The sequence below is a fragment of the Pelodiscus sinensis genome, chromosome 11 (genome assembly GCF_049634645.1).
Source record: "Pelodiscus sinensis isolate JC-2024 chromosome 11, ASM4963464v1, whole genome shotgun sequence".
Classification (NCBI taxonomy): domain Eukaryota; kingdom Metazoa; phylum Chordata; order Testudines; family Trionychidae; genus Pelodiscus; species Pelodiscus sinensis.
Window position 1 is genome coordinate 20,749,297 of NC_134721.1, and position 17,235 is coordinate 20,766,531.

Genomic DNA, 17,235 nt, shown 5'->3' on the forward strand with positions numbered 1-17,235 from the left:
GCTACTCTTGCTGAGGTGACACGGGTAATTGAAAGAACATCTTATACTTTTAAACCATTGCTAGGATTGTCTGGGGTTTTATATTCAGGGTAAATGGATTTGTACCAAGGGTCTGAAAGATTAACTAGGGAGCACATAACGAAGCTAGTACTTCCTTTCTGTAGCCTTGCAAAGATCAGAGTGCTCATTACCAAAGTCTGATACTGTTCTTCTTCGAGTGGCCCCGTGGGTGCTCCACTCTCTAGGTGTCGAGTCTCATCCCGGCGCCGCAGCTCGGAGACTTTTCATAGCCTTGCTCCGCCGGCTCGTGCATGCGTGGTTACCCAGGATAGCGTTCGCGCCTTTGATCAGCCGCGCACGAGCCGGCAACCGTCAGTTCCTCTGAACCGCCTCAGGTCGTGGTCGGAGCTCCCTGATCTCTTCTTCAGTTATGGTTTTAGATAGTTGCTTACCTGCAAAAAGTTTTTCTTTCAAACCCGCTTTTCACTCAGAAGTGGTGCGGTGAAGCGCTAGACTGTGAAACTGACTACCCACAGCGGGGGTTACAGCTGGGATCAGTTTTTTTCGTTTAACTCTACTGACAATGCCAGGATCAACTGGTTTTAAAAAATGTTCAGTGTGCTGTGAAGCCATGCCAACGGTTGACGGCCATGACACGTGTATTAGGTGCCTGGGGGAGACTCATGTCCCTGACAAGTGCACCCATTGCCGTAAGTTAACTTCAAGAGCCCGGAGGGAGCGGGAAATAAAGATAAGGATGCTGATGTTTGGCAAGGCGTTGTAGCCTGATCCTATCCCTCCAGCAGCCACAAAAACCTCCCATCACAAGAGGAGAGCAGCTTCTCCGGGACCGGCTGGCTCCAGAGCATCAAAGCCGTCCCCGACGTGCTCCCTCCCTGCGGCAGTCTCAACCCCGGCAGCGGCTTCTAAAGTGAACCCCGGGGGGTCAGGACAACTTGCTGGGGCTGGCATAAGTGAGCCCCCACCATCTGGAGGGAGAGCGGCTTCAGCGCCGATAACGGGAGCAGCGCCGCAGCTGACCAGCAAGCCTGCACCGGCTTCAGCCCCACGCTCCTTGAAATTGACGAGCGCGCCGCAATTGACCAGCCTCCCGGCACCGGCTTCAACGGCTTCTGCGGCACCCAGCGGATCGGCGCCTATTTCGCTGGCCCCGGCGGTGACGTCGGCACTGTCTCCTCCAGCACTGAGACCTGAGGCGGGACATGCCAGTGCCTCAGACTCAGCACCATTGTTAACCCCGGCACCGGGGGTCCTGCCGGCACCGACACCAGATCAGCGACCTCTCCGGCACCGTCTCACCTTCACTCGGTGCCTGGTTGCCCTGTGCTTCAGGCTAGGGATGAGACTTCAACATACAGAAAGTCATTGTCAAAGACCCGTTATAGGGACCGATCTCGGCTACTTTTCCACCTCGAGGAGTAGGTACAGCCGGCATGATTATAGGGACGCGGTGTATTTAGATGCACATTGGTCCCGTTCACCCTCCCGTCTCTCGAGGTACGGATCGGTGAGGCACTCTCCATGTCGCGTCTATTATATCCAGCATGATAGCGCACGTTCTTCTCGATACCCCCTCCATCACGCTCTGAACGTTACCGTGAGCGCTATCATAGATCATATGTCAATCCTCCCCAGCGTCACTATTCACCACCACCGCATAGGGGATCTTCTCACATCTGCCAATCACCGTTAGCGGAATACTTACCTCATCGATCACAACCACTGCGCTCACCTTCTCCAACTAAGAGCCCAACAATCCAGTTAGACCAATCCGAACCAGAGGAGGGTCAGTTATCGGAAACAGAGGACCCTAAGACGGAAGCTTCCCCTGCGGACTGCCCATCGTCTTCCCCGGATGAAGTGATTTGCCCAGTTGAAATCTCCCCACTGAATGATCTGAAACATTTTCAGGATCTCTTCAAACGAGTGGCAGACACGCAGGACATACAGCTAGCAGATGTGCCTGTTAAGAAACATCGCCTTTTGAAGAACCTCCGCCCTCAACAACGTGCGAAAGTCGCGTTACCAATCGATGAGGCGATTATGGAAGTGGCGGACGAGATATGGCAAACCCCAACATCGGTTGCACCTACAAGTAAAAAAGCTGATAGAAAATATTTTGTTCCAGCAAAGGGGTTGGACTTTTTATTCAATCACCCCCAACCCAATTCACTGGTAGTAGACGCAGCGCAACGTAGGGGTAAGGTGCCACAATACAGAAATACCCTTTCGGACAAGGACAATAAAAAATTGCATATTTTTAGGAGGAAAGTCTATTCCTCAGCTACACTTTTACTTCGCATTGCAAATTACTCAGCCCATTTGTCGAACCATAACTTCGATAATTACTCCAAACTAGCAGATTTGTTGCACCATCTCCCAGACACCAAGAAACCACTCCTGAAAGCAATAGTACAGGAGGGGTACGAGTCATGTAGCGCTGCACTTCAGATTGCTATGAATGTGGCTGACACAGCAGCTCGGGCCGCTGCGACTGGTATCGCCATGAGGAGATCATCTTGGCTTTCGTCAGCAGGGGCGCTGAAGGAGTTGCAAAGCAAGGTCGAGGATCTGCCCTTTGACAAATCTAAACTTTTTGTGGCAAACACTGATGAGGTCCTCCACTCAGGAAAAGACTCACGCACCACGCTACGTACACTGGGGATGTACACACCTTCCTTCAAACGTAGGCGTTATTTCCCTTACCAACGGAGATATGACTTCAATTTTGCTAGACAGCAATCATGTCCTTTTGACAACCAGCGTCCTAGACAACGCCCCCAGCGTAAACAACCACAGCAGAACCGTTCGGGTAATCGGCAGTCGACTAAGCAACAGATTTGACTTGCTTGTCGAGGATGCAAACCAATTGCCCATAGTCAATACGGAAGCTCATCATATTTTTCACCATCGTCTACACTCTTCTTACCACCACTGGTCTACGATCACCACAGACAGATGGGTGCTAAAGGTAGTTCAATCCGGCCTCTCCATCCCTTTTCTCTCTATTCCCTCTACCACGCCGCCCTCCCCGTCCCTCTTCAGGGACCCCTCTCACGAGAAACTGTTGGAACAAGAAGTTCAACGTTTGCTCACCATCGGGGCAATAGAGAGAGTTCCCAAGCTGTTTTGGGGAAAAGGTTTTTACTCCCGATATTTCCTCATACCAAAGAAGTCGGGAGGATGGAGACCCATCCTGGACCTTCGAAAGCTAAACCGGCATCTTCGGAGGCAGCGTTTCAAGATGGTAATCTTATCAACCATTCTTCCGTCATTGAACAAGAAGGATTGGTTTGCAGTCCTCGACTTGCAAGACGCTTATTTCCACGTAGAAATTCACGTGGCACACAGACGTTTCCTTCGTTTCCGATTGGGGAGCGAGCATTACCAGTACAGGGTCCTACCATTCGGACTGGCATGTGCTCCCAGGGTTTTCACCAAGATGTTAGCAGTAGTCGCGGCCCACCTACGCAGACTAGGGGTGACAATATTCCCCTACTTAGACGATTGCCTTCTCAGGGGTACGACCTATATGGAAACATATCATATGGTTCGGACAGTATCCGATGAATATGCTACTCTGGGTCTTCTCATAAACTTGAAGAAGTCAACACTAGTTCCATCCCAAAATCTCATGTTCATAGGTGCGTGCCTCGATTCAGCTATGGTGCGCGCATATTTACCGATGGAACGTTTTATAATCAAAGAATTGATACACACAGTGGTCCACGCTCCAACAATTCCCACACGCGTCTGTCTACAGCTGTTGAGGCATATGGCTGCTGCCACCATCGTAGTGTGCAACGCAAGGTTACGTTTTCGTTGCCTCCAGCACTGGTTAGCCACGGTTTACATCCCGTCAAGGCACAGCGTCCACAGACCGGTAGTGGTACCACAGTATGTCCGGGAATCCCTGCAGTGGTGGACCAACCCGACCAATCTTCTCACGGGCGTCGCATTTCGTCGCCCTCAACCTACTACATAAATAACTACAGATGCCTCCCTCATAGTCTGGGGAGCTCACATGGGCAATTCCACAGTCCAGAGACATTGGTCGCCACGAGAAATGCTACTGCACATCAATCTGCTTGAGTTGAGAGCAGTGCGGCATGCCTGCAAGCATTTTCAGTCACATATTCAAAATACAACGACCAGGATTTTAACGGACAACATGGCGACTATGTTTTATATAAACAAGCAAGGAGGTGCCCGATCCCGCTCTCTTTGCGCAGAGAGCATCCGTTTATGGAATTGGTGTATTGCCAACAACACTGTTCAAACAGCTTCCTACTTGCCGGGTATCGACAATTTAGTAGCGGACTCTCTCAGCAGGCGTTTTCCACACGACCATGAGTGGGAGATTCGCACGGATGTACTCAATCGTATTTTCGCTCGATGGGGATTTCCGACCATAGATCTGTTTGCAACAGAACTCAATTTGAAATGTCCCAATTATTGTTCGAGAGCTGGGATAGGACACCACTCGCTGGGGGACGCCTTCCTTCTCCACTGGGGAATGGCAGTACTGTACGCTTTCCCACCAACAGTATTAATTCCCAGGGTTCTCGAAAAGATCAATGTAGACAAAGCTCGGGTAATCCTTCTAGTGCCAGCATGGGCTCGTCAGCCTTGGTTTTCAATGCTCCACCAGATGTCAGTGAAAACGCCATAGCCTCTACCTTCTCTTCCGAATCTGTTGACCCAGGATAACGGATCCATCAGTCATCTACACCTCACTGCGTGGATGCTGGCTGGTTTACCGACTCTGAGCAATCCTGCTCTCAGCGAGTCAAGCAAGTGTTGATGCACAGTCGAAAACAATCTACACGAACCGCTTATACAGCTAAGTGGGCAAAGTTCCAAGCATGGTGTGCGGACAATAATGTGGACTCGTGGTTTGCATCCTTACCTTGTATATTAGATTATCTTTTACAACTACACGACAATGGCTTGGCAATTGCATCGCTACGGGTACACTTGGCAGCAATCAATGCATTCCACCATAGGGATGACGATATTTCCTTGTTCGCTCACCCTACTACAAAAAGGTTCCTGAAGGGACTTTCAAATCTCCACCCTCCCCGGAGGCCTCCTCCTCCCTCATGGAACTTGGATCTGGTCCTACAAACTTTGACTCGTCCCCCTTTTGAGCCTTTAGCGATGGTAACATTGCACTTACTTACGGTCAAGCTGGTATTTCTCCTAGCCCTCACTTCAGCTCGCAGAATGAGTGAGATAGCAGCTTTTATGGCTTCGCCACCCTATACAGTTTTTTTGAAAGAATCGGTAACGTTGAGGACCCATCCAGCGTTTATTCCAAAGGTGTCTTCTGAATTCCACATAAACGAACCGATGGTTTTACCATGCTTCTTCCCAAAACCCCATACCTCAACGCAAGCAGCACACTTACATACGTTGGATGTGAGAAGAGCGTTGGCGTTTTACATCGACAGAACACGGGATTTTAGGAAAACAGACCATTTGCTAGTGTCAGTGGCGAGTCACTCAAAAGGACAGCCTTTAACTTCTCAGTGTATTTCCAAGCTCATAGTGTTGTGTATATCCATGTGCCATTCACTGCGAGGGAAGCCTCTCCCCTCTCGTCCCAAAGCTCATTCAACTAGGGCAGTTGCTGCTACTACGGCTTGTCTCAGTGGGGTGTCCTTTCGTGACATTTGCAGAGCGGCAACATGGTCCTCGCATGCGACTTTTGTGAAGCACTACGCCATAGTCGATCAGTTTACTTCAGATTATTCTCTGGCTACAGCAGTACTGAATCGTGCTGGTAGTCTTGATTCCGGAGCACTTTAATTCTGTTCTGTGTACTGCTCCAGAGTCACCTAGAGTGGAGCACCCACGGGGCCACTCGAAGAAGAAAAAGAAGTTACTTTACAGGGTGAGTAACGATTGTTCTTCGAGATGTGCCCCGTGGATGCTCCACGACCCGCCCTTCCTCCCCGCTCTGGAAATTTCTTCTTAATATTTCTTACAGATGAGCGGATGAGAGGAACTGACGGTTGCCGGCTCGCGCGCGGCTGATCAAAGGCGCGAACGTTATCCTGGGGAACCACGCATGCGCGAGCCGGCGGAGCACAGCTATGAAAAGTCTCCGAGCTGTGGCGCCGGGACAGGACCCGACACCTAGAGAGTGGAGCACCCACGGGGCACATCTCGAAGAACAATCGTTACTTCACAGGGTGAGTAACTTCTTTTTAACTGCTTACCTGGCCTGGGCAGACACAGTCAATGAGTGCCAGCAAATTGTAACAACTTAGCACTCGCTGTGGGAAGTAAAATGAATCGAAGTGAACCTAACGCTGACATTAAAAGAGACCATATCACTCAGAAGGCACCTTTTTGTGCTGGGAGAAGGGAAGAGGTCAGGATCTGACCTATTGTTCCCTTCCAGAAGTGGTTTTAATTATTGCCATTATTTTTGTAACTTTGGAAAAGAGTCTTGATCAGGATTTCAGGTCTTCTCTCTCTCTCTCTCTCTCTCTCTTTTTTTTTTTTTTATAGGGTGACCCTGCCACCACCACTTTTATTTGGCAGATGGTGCTGTTGTAATTCCAAATACCAAGGGATCTGGATGGCATGTCAGGTGATTCGATTAGGATTTCTGCTGATCATTCTGGTAGTACAAAACCAAAAGAGACTGCCCAGAAGCAACAATGGGATATCACTGGGATACATTCTGGACAGGTATCTTAAAAACTAGGACTGTGATGCCCATACTAGTTGCTTTTGGTCTAAAATTTCAGCTTTATAGTAGTGTAAGCCAGAGTCTATAATCAGCCTTGGGACTGTCCTAATGCAAATCACTGCCAAAAGGTTAATGTCCGTTCCTCCCCCGCCACACACACACACACACTCCACTGATCTATATCTAGATATGTCCTAGATTCAATCAGAGCCAATGGGTTTGCATGGGTTTAAATAAAATCACTTGTATGTGTCTCCAGTGACATTCCAGTGCATTTTATATTCTTTCTAGATCACTGACAAAGAAAGGAGTTGGATAAAATAGGTATGTCTGTGATCTTGTCAATAGAGATTCAGAAGGCACTTATTCATTATGCATTTTGCAGTTTAGTCTTTCAAGATCCACAGAGGGTCCTGAAAGTACGTCAGGCCAATATGATGTCTTCATGTCTCAGTGCTCAGTCAGGACATGATGTGCTGCAGCTCATGATGGGTTGTTTTTGTCCTGACCAATGCAATGGTTTTTTTTTCCCTGTTAAAAGTTACAGACCTAGATGAGGCTAAAAGGTGAACTGTGGAGCTTTCTTTTTCCAAAAGACTGTAATAGTCCAGATCAGCAACACACTAAAGACTGTGTGTAGTAGTTCAAGGATTTTATTTGCTTGCAAGCCTGCAAAGTGTCAGGATATCACTTTATTTTCACGCATAAGTATTCCCAGTTTCAAGCATAACACATCAACTTAATAATTTTAAAATTCAGAATCTCATTTGAACCAAAACCATCAGATGCTAATGACTTTTAGTTCTGTCTCTGTCAAGATTCAAACCAGTGACCTAGAAGTAAAAGGCTTTATAATCTATTACCAATACCCCGACCCATCCCATTTAACAGGCTCAACGGAGTCAATCAAAATACCATATTAATTCATCCAAATACATATGAAGTTATTAATACCGTATTGCATTGATAATAAGAGAAAAAAGAGGCGCAGATGGTTTATAATAGAAGCAATACAGCTTCCAAGAGAGCCAGCAATTGGACTTTCACAAAATCTGCCCTTCCAGAAAGCCAAGAGGTTGGAGCATTTACAGAGGTTGGAGAAAAAGGAAATGTTGTTTAATATCTTCCATGTCGCTGATTTTAATAATACAAGATTGATTAAAGTAAAGTGCAAAATCAACATGGAAATTTAGAGGAAATGGTTCTGAAATAAACTCTTAATCAGCTTCACAAATAACATTATTAATATTTTATGTTGTTTTGTGAAAGTATTTCTGAGGCAACGTTTCAAAGCACTATAGAAAACTGTGGGGCTCTTAGTTGTGTCTTTGGACTAAATTATATCTTTTGTGCTTTAGCTAAAGTCAATGGATTGAACACATGGATCCAAGGATTGCATTTAGTCTCAGATAAAATGATAAGACAAAAACCACTGGTATAATGAAATGTAGAAAACCACAATAGCCCTCATCATGATATCACACCAATGTGAACCAGGACAAACTCCACCAGAACCAATGAAATGTACTGTACTAGTTACCAATAAATGGAGTGGAACTTGTTCCATTAATATAAAACTAATATATGTAAGATCAGAACCAAGTCCAGTACCTCCAGTATTCTGAAGTTGATATTGCTTCTTACTAATGTAAATGGCAAAACTCCCGTTGACTTTAATGGAAACAGTCATATACAGACTATCTTTGCTTTAATCTCTGGCCACAGAGCACTAGTAATCCACACTGACCTCAATGGGATCTGCTGGGTGCTCCTCATTCTTGAAGATCAGATCATTTATTTAAGATGTCTAAATCTATATTTAGATACCTAATCTAATTAAATCCTATATTTAAAATAGGGATGTTAAATTGTGTTTAATCAACTAATCGACTAGTTGATGGAATTTCCATTGACTAGTCGATAAGCGGGGGAAACTGCGGACCTGCAGCAGGGTTAGCTCCCAGCCCCAGGAGCTAACCACACTGCGGCTCTGCCTTTTAAATGTATTAAGAGCTGGCTGGCTCTTACTACATTTAAAAGGCTGAAGTGCAGCAAGAGAACCGCTCTTAATACATTTAAAAAGCAGAGACGTGGTATCTGGGACTGGGCACAAGCCGGAAATCAGCTGATTCCCGGCTTGTGCCTGGTCCTCACTGTGCCTCTGTCACCCCTGCCCCTGCGGAGAGGATGCTGGGGGAAACCGGAAACCGGTTTTTAAGTTGGCTCCTCCAGCACCACTCCTGCTCCCCTGTAATAGAGGCAGTAAAGGTGGGGGGGAAGAGACTAGTCGAGTCACTACTGAACTATCAAATAAACGTATGCTTATCAGATAATCAACTAGTTGCTTACATCCCTAATTTGAAAATCGTATTCACTGTACTGGATTATGATCATATGAGTAAATCAGGTGTAATACCTCTGAAATCAGTAGAATTACACAGCAGTAAGAACCTATAATTGATGTAGGAGTATGTCGACACAGTCAAGGCTGTGCATGTAGTCGTCTCACGCTAGCAGGAATTCAGTTAATGCAGGTAACAATGGCAATGAAAATAGTACAACATGGGCCTCAGAGCAGGCTACTGAACTGAATACGTACCCAGGGTCCATACCAGGTTTCTACTATCTGCACCGAAGCCCACACTGTGCTATCTTCACTGCTATTGTCACCCACACTGGCTGGTTTAAGCTAGTGCTGATAAGTTAGCTCATGCACAACTTTTGCTGTGTAGAGACACACTTCATGAGTTCAGAGTCAGAGCTGTTAACATCAATGGGAGCAGGATCAGACACATGACATCTTCAGTTCTACCTTAATATATCTCCGATTGGAAATTTCATGGACTCCACTTGCCTGTGTTCCACTCACTCATTCCTCAGTGTACAATATTAACAGACCCACAGCCAAAGACAAAACAAAGCCTTTGGGCTAAATTATACACTGACACCTTGCAAACTATACTGAAGTCAGTGGAGTTACTCTAGATTTACTCCACTACAAATAAGAGCAGAATTGATCCCATGGTGCCTAGATTTGGAGGACAAAATGGAGTACATATCCTCAGCTAAAGGCTCTGGATTTCTGGGCTTGTACAGTGGGTGACACGTACTCCTCAGCAAACTCACCCCTTGCTGCATGCTGTCGTTGGCTCGGTCCGTGATTTCAGAGACAATGAGTAAGGCAGCTGAGGGAGGAAGCAACACAAAAAGGCACAAAGCACATGAGAGGTTAGAAAAAGGAACTTGTATCCCACCTTTTTATAAATACAGCTTTTGAAGAAATGCACTGGCTAAGCTGCACTGGCACCTTCAGGGGCAAACTGTGCATAATAACGAGGATTCCAAACAGTCCTACTTGCTTTCCACATTGTATCCCCTCTTGCCTTTCCTTTGTCTCTCTTTCTCACTATAGTACCAAGAGCCAAGCTTGCCTCACCTGAAATATGGAAACTGGACAGAATTCAGCTTTACACACTCGTGCCTTTCACACTCATTGTGCCTGAGTTTGATCCTATTTATACAACATTGTTGTAAATTCCATTGGGGAGCACGGACCCCAAAGGGCCACTTGCCACCGCTTGCTCCCCCCCCCCCGGGGCCTAGCTGAGCACTGCTCAGCTGGGCCCGGCGGGAGCGCCACAGCGCGCCACGGAGGAAGGGGAAGGGGACAGGGCTGGCCGGAAGCGGGGTGGAAAGCAGAGCTGGGGGGGGATTGGGGGCTGTTGGGCTGGAGGGGAGGATGGTGGGGGCCCGGAGGAAGGGGGGGAGGGAAGCAGCGCTGGCGGGAGGGGGTGTCCGGGGGGCCGTGGGGCTGGCCGAACCGCCACAGAGGGAGGGGAAGAGGGGCGGGGCACTGACATACATGGCCATGGGGTGTGGCCGTGTACATCAGTGTTACAAACTCACAGACAATGGGCTACTATATATATGATACTAAAGAAAAGGGTTTTTTTTTCTGCCTATTTGAAATTACCTTGTGTGTCTTCATACTCTGCGGAGTCAGGACAAAGGTTATTCAAATAATCTGTAGAAAACAGTCAGATAAAGAACATCCAGTAAATTCCCAGATAATTAAAGAGTTTGGTTTTACTACCTGAAACACACAGCCGTAATATCCCATAACCCTTTACTCTTTTATAAAATCACCTATATGGGAAACTAAGGGAGGTTTGGATTGATATAATTTCCTTCCAAGTTTAAGCCTGGCATTTTTATTGAGGTTTTTAAAAATATATTTTGGGTTCATTATAATCTGAAATTCAAAACAAAGCATGACAGGTGTAAACCTTTAGTAAGTGGAATTAACTAAAATGTTTCCCTGTTTCTCAGGAAAGAGAAGCTCCTGAGTGTGACTCAGTTTGATTAATAAATGAACTTCTGACAAACGTTTTCTCTTCCCATTTGAAGGCATGGTTATTTATTTCCTATATTAATAGGAAATTAATATTTCTTGATGTTCCAGTGTTTTGGGCAAAGAGAATCAGTAATGATCACTGGAGCTACATTAAAATTTGAAAATAGACTTTGTAAACTATATATAATAGAAATCTTATTTAAAGGCCAACCTTTACTCACTCAAATAGTTCCAGTGGTTTGAGTTGGGCTATTCCTGTAAGTAAAGGTATTTTTCTTTCTTTCCTTTATGTGACCCTCATCACTGTAGCAGTATCTGTTTGCTTTTATTAAATCCCAATCCTGAAAATATTTACACTTTTTAAAATGAGCTCTTTGTTTAATACAAGATTTCACACTTGAAAATCAGGCCTAAATAGATCATGAAACACCTCCTCCCTTGTCCTTAGTCTCCCACCCCGCTCATGTGAGTTCATTTCCTCCAGGCCCTCCCACACTTAACTTTACTGGTCTCTCATCTGGATTCTGTACTGATCTCTCATCTGGAAAGGAATCTGCTATTGTGCTTTTCAGTGCACAGTCTGGCAGGGAGGTGATGTGCTGTGTTGGCATGTAGTATTCAGGTTTCCCTTTCCCAGCTGCACTTGGCTAGAGGCATTTAACTGATGTGGGCAACTCCTTTTGGCTGTAGCGCAGAAGTTGGCACCCAGTGTAGAGATTAAATACCCTTCCTTATCTGGGTAGAAACAGCTAGTTGTGAACATAATAGTTATTTTCACACTGTGCAGAGAAATTGGATGACTATGCCTTAACAAACCCTGCCAGTTCTGTCATCTGAGTGAGGTCATCTGCTAGCATCCATGGACTTCTCTACACTAGATGAACTGGTGCAGCCACCCATTGTTCAGAATGTCTTTCAGTGTCTATACAATACCTTGTATCTGTGTGCGACAGCCATCCTAGGTGATTCAGAAGCATTGATTGTTCCAGTTGGCTGCAATGCCAGGAACATGTCTGGATGAACTAGTGCTGTCTACAATAGTTTCTCCCAAGTGTGATTGGGAAGCCACAAGCATTTCAGCTGCACTACTTCTTCTAATTTTGTCCAACAATGCAGTTCCTCGTGTTTGGTAATTGTCCTAAAGCTCTCAGCAATTGGCCTGGGTCACAAGGGATTCAATGCACGTGGCATTCCTGAATATACTTTGGTGGTAAGGGGCACTGTGTGTGTGGACACACATTCATTCTATCAGAACAGCGTTGCTGTATGGATGCGCTAAATCTCTATAAGGATAAAACAAGATAGCTAAATGTTACATGTAACTGATGTTCCTTGAACGGCTGCCTCATCTAGTGTGGATACATCCAGAGAAGGAAGCAGGTCAGTCAGTCACAAAACAACCTTCTACTGCTATGCACTGAATCACTGTTACTAAAAAGCAAAACAGCAGTAAAATAAATTGCATCTTTGATCAATATGTTTGGAGCAAGATGAAACTGCTACTAATCTGTGCTGTGAATAAAATTTCAGACATTCCCTTTGTTCTAAGTTTCTAGGAGTCCCCTCTAATATGTTCTTCCTTTTATCAGCTCTTGAGTATAGGCTGTGTCTACACTGGCATGAATTTCCGGAACTGCTTAAAACGGAATACTATTCCATTTTCAGTTTTTCCGGAAAAGGAGCATCTACATTGGCAGGCTGCTTTTCCGGAAAAGCCCTTTTTCCGGAAAAGTGAGTGTGGCAAATATAGACACGCTTTTCTGGAAAAGACTACTGGGCTGTCTACACTGGCCCTTTTCTGGAACAGTGTTCCGGAATAAGGATTTATGCCCGAGCGGGAGCAGAATAGTTTTTCCGGAATAGCGGCTGATTTTGTACAGTAGAGCGTCGTTGCTTTTCCGGAAATTCAAGGGCCAGTGTAGACAGCTCGCAGCTTATTCCGGAAAAGCGGCTGATTTTCCGGAATAAGTGGCCCAGTGTAGACACAGCCGAGGTGTTTACTGTTTCCTCCTCGCTGTTCCACACTTAGGCCTGAGCTACAAGTGGGAGATAACCTATCTCTGTTAATACGTGAGATTTTTTTCTATTATATTAAATGGATCGTTGCTCCCTGAGGAGTCTAGCCTACTGCTCTAACCCAGTGGTGGGCAACCTGTGGTCCGTGGACCCCCTGGCTGTCCCCTTAACCCACATGTCTCCTATGCACTGGGGCACTGGAGACCCACACTTCCTATGCATCCCCCCTGTTTCTCAGCACAAATCACCTGATTCATGCTCCGTCCCCACTCCTCCCCTTCCCTCTCAGAGCTGGAATGGTGTAAATCAGCTGTCTGCAGGATTCCAAAAGTATTGGGATGGAGGGGGAAGAGCAGATAAATGTAGGGCTCCAGTGCCCCAGTTTTTGAGAAGTGTAAGAGAGGGAGGACAGACAGGGGAGCCACAGGGCTGCAAGTGAACTTTAGTGGGCCACGGTCTGCTGTGACCCATTGAGATGAAGGAGGGCCATTCATGGTTGTCCTTCCCTGCTCTAATCCCATTCTGTCCCCCAACTCTGGCCTACCATCAGCGGTGAAAGTAACTTAAAAATATCTTACAGGTACTGTCCTATTGCAACCCAGATCCCTGCCAGCTTTTTAAATAGCTCCTGCTGGCTTTTTCTACAGCACAGCCAGCTGTTGCTGGAGCTATGCATCAGGGTGCACCTGCTTACTTTCACCTCTGCCTGTCCTCTACATACGGCTCCAGAACAGAGCATGAACGATAGCCTCTTCTATAGCAAGTTTAGAAGTGCTTTGATCTTGCTGACCTGTGAGTAGCACACGGTACTGGAATATGCGCTGTACCACTTTCAGAAATTGGTGCTTCACACTCACGGGGCTGCCGCCAGGATTCTGCTATCCTCAAGAGATGGAAAAAAACATAATAGTCAATGCTCTGTAGTTTGCATCCTGCTCTCACATGCATGATGCACCACCTGGAAAATCTGCCATGGCAACTACATGCACAAGTGCTACTGAACTGTTCCCCATTTAGCCACTTAGCTGCATCATCTATTAGAGCTTAGATCAGAATCTTCATCAATATAAAGAACCAATATAGGAAAATAATCATTTTGTAGCATCATATTTAATACCACACAATAGTTCAGGCTGGAGAAAGTGAGAAAAAGAGAACCAACCAGAAGCTAAGGGCAGAAGAGATCTTAGGGTGTGTCTACACTTCACCCTTAGCTTGAAATAAGCTATGCAATTTGAGCTATGCAAACCGTGGAGGTTATTTTGAGTTAATTTTGAAATAGCTCATTTTGTAATTTGAAATAAACTGCTATTCTGAAACATTCCTTAATCCTCATGGAACGAGGTTTACAGGGATGTCAGAATAGCAAACCCGTTATTTCAAAATAATGGACTTGTTTAAAAGATGTGGAATAGCTATTTCAGAATACCGGAAGTATCCCAAAATAGTGCTGCAGTGTAGACATATCCTTAGAATGATATCCAAGGATCCAAAGCAACCAGATCATCATGAAGCTTGCTGGGTTCTCCCAGACCTTTTGCCACTTTTCAAATTGTATGTCTCTTGGGTTTCATTTTAAGAATCCAAATAAGTGTGAGCCAAATACAGCAAAATACCCCAGTGAGGCTGAGTTAGGGAAGCTGATCTTCCAATGAAAAAACAAAAAACCCAGCAGTCTCTCAGGTGGTTTGATTTCCCTGTCCAACTTCCAAAACTAACTGAGTTTTATATGGCTTCAACTTTCATTAGTCAATGTCTGCACAGTTCTTGCAGTGACTTGGAAAGAGAGGAAGGGGGAAAAGGTTAATAGTGATAGCAATATGTACTAATGAAAGACAGCGTACAGTAGAAAGTCCAGTTTCAGACAGCAGTGATGCTTTATGTTATTGCTATATTTGGCTGTGAGTGATGAACACTCTGGAAATATGGCAGTATAGATGGAGAGACAGGGATGACACTTTACTGTGTTTATCACAGGGTGATACTGGTCCTTTAAGAGGAAGAGGCCAGTGCACCTGTGACTATAAGTTGACTCCCAGTTAGTCTTAAAAGAGAGCAGGTGAGCTGTAGGGTACCCAAAGGAAGATAGGAGGGGAAAGGTGAGAACTCCCCGAGCACAGAGGAGGGACAAAAAGAGTAGCAAAGGGTTACTCGGAGAAACCTGCAGCAATCAGAAAGTTCCTCAGGCCCTTGCTGCAAGAGGGAGGAATTGCTAGATAGCCAGCAAAGAGAGCTGCCTACTGATCTTGCTGAGCCAGAGACATTGGCTAGAAAAAGCAGGAGAGGACTGAAGGCAGAGAGCAGCAGGGGGAGATGCCTGATGGCTAGAGAGCTGAATTTGGAGGATCAGAGAGGGCTAGAGTCTGGGGAGAAGGCTCTCACCTTGTGGTGAGGAATGCCAGTACCCTATGTTGGTGGTTTGTTTTAGCTTATGCTCATGGGGCTTTCTTTCATAATTAATTAACCTAGCAAGGGCTGTTTATACTCATTTTCTATTATTCTAGCTTTTTTAATCAAAATATATTGTACCAAATCAAACACTTTACAAGAAATCTATGTATATTATTAAACTATTAGCTTTATCAACCAAACTTGTAATCTCATGTAAAAAGATACCTAGTTCTTTTGACAGGTTTTAGTTTCCATAAACCCATGTTGATGTGCATTAATAATGTTACTCTCCTTTAATGCTTATTAATTGAGCTTCTATCAGCTGCTCCATCATCTTGCCTGGGATTGATGTCAGATTAACAGGGTTATAATTACCCAGATCCTTCCATTTACCCTCTTTAAAAATTGGTACATAGGCTTTTGGAACTTCCTCAGTGCTCCAAGACTGATTGAAAATCAGCATTAATGGTCCAGCGATCTTTCAACAAGGAAACCTAAACAAGTTCATAGATGTATCTAGACCAAGTCCAATGACTCACAAGGATCATCTGGCATTGAAGGACTGTTCAGTGGCTTGGCATAATCCACGCTGCCTTGGTTTTGGCTAGAACTACTGAAATAAGATCACCTTCCTCCCTCTCTCCCATGTAAAACCCATCACAGAGGTGCAGATATTTCTGTACCCACTTTGCAACTGCAAACCCCAATCGGTTCTTTGAAAAACTGGTTCTTAGTACTTAAAGCAGTGAAAACTACAAAAATCTGTGCCATCTTAAAAATTGGGGGAGGGGGCAACCCTCACCTTTCTTCATTTAAATGCACAATTAATTTTATGATTATTTATGCTTTATCTTTACGCAGTTTTTAGTGAACAGAAGCCCCAGGTTAGCAACAGCACAGTATGCTCCTGTACTTGGATTTATGACTCAAATCAAAATCCTATTAACTCTGATTGTTTGTTTGCAGTTCAACTACAAACACACTGACAAAAGGTATTCTTTGCTGTGTACCCAGGGCCAGGGTGCACCTCTGATACTGCTCTGCCTCCGTGGGCATTGGGATGCTGGTAAAGAAGGCAGTCAGACTTCTTTAGAAAACACCAAAGGTATCTTGAGAAGAAAACAAATGAACTGATTAATTCCCTGGACAACAAGAAGAGGATTAAGGATCCAATCATGCAGAGTCCAATCCTGCAACTACTGGATCATGCATAGTGCCTTGAACTCTAAGCATTAAAGTCAAGGAGAATCATGCCCAGAGTAGACCCTAAGCTCTGGGCTGATGAGTTATAAGGGTCAAAAAAAATCCCAGGTGTTCCCATTTCTAAGAACGATATAAGAAGGGTTTGAATGTTACTCCTTATTCTGGATTAATCTTCTGTTCAATTGTAGGGCCAAATAATTCTTATCTTACTCATAGGAGCATCTTTTTGTAAGCAGGATTTCGTCCTCACTTTGCATCAGGAAGACAAGAAGGTGTAGGGTAGGTTGACTGAGCCTGGTAAGAAGCACAGTGGTTGTCAATAAAAAGCCTACATTTGCCAAGATTCTGCTCAATGGATTGCAAGATTCCAGTCCTCCCTTCTGCTTAGAACAGGAACTTACATCCGTGACCATGAGCTATCCGATGGCAAGTGTTGACTTTCAAATGGCTCTTGCAATGATTTAGTACTAATAAAATGTCAGACATGCTGTAGAGGACGACACAATCTATACCTCATGGAGCTGACATTATAAATAACCTTTAAAGT

The 17,235-nt window shown here is 45.2% G+C and overlaps 1 protein-coding gene and 1 long non-coding RNA gene across 6 annotated transcripts in view; one reads left to right on the top strand and one right to left on the bottom strand.

Moving 5' to 3' along the window:
* FGD5 (FYVE, RhoGEF and PH domain containing 5) overlaps positions 1 to 17,235 on the bottom strand; it is a 189,523-nt gene that overhangs the window by 43,798 nt on the left and 128,490 nt on the right. For 4 of the 5 annotated variants that reach the window (XM_025189558.2, XM_025189554.2, XM_006132847.4 and 1 more), the window contains exons 8-10: positions 13,885 to 13,972; positions 10,698 to 10,748; positions 9,851 to 9,909 (exon numbers count right to left, since the gene is read on the bottom strand). In XM_025189558.2, the coding sequence (XP_025045343.2) occupies positions 9,851 to 9,909; positions 10,698 to 10,748; positions 13,885 to 13,972 (198 nt within the window). The remainder of the gene's footprint in view (positions 1 to 9,850; positions 9,910 to 10,697; positions 10,749 to 13,884; positions 13,973 to 17,235) is intronic. The other variant, XM_025189555.2, reaches the window with a different exon arrangement.
* Positions 1 to 17,235, top strand: part of LOC142830923 (uncharacterized) — a 120,993-nt gene that overhangs the window by 23,555 nt on the left and 80,203 nt on the right. The window lies entirely within an intron of this gene.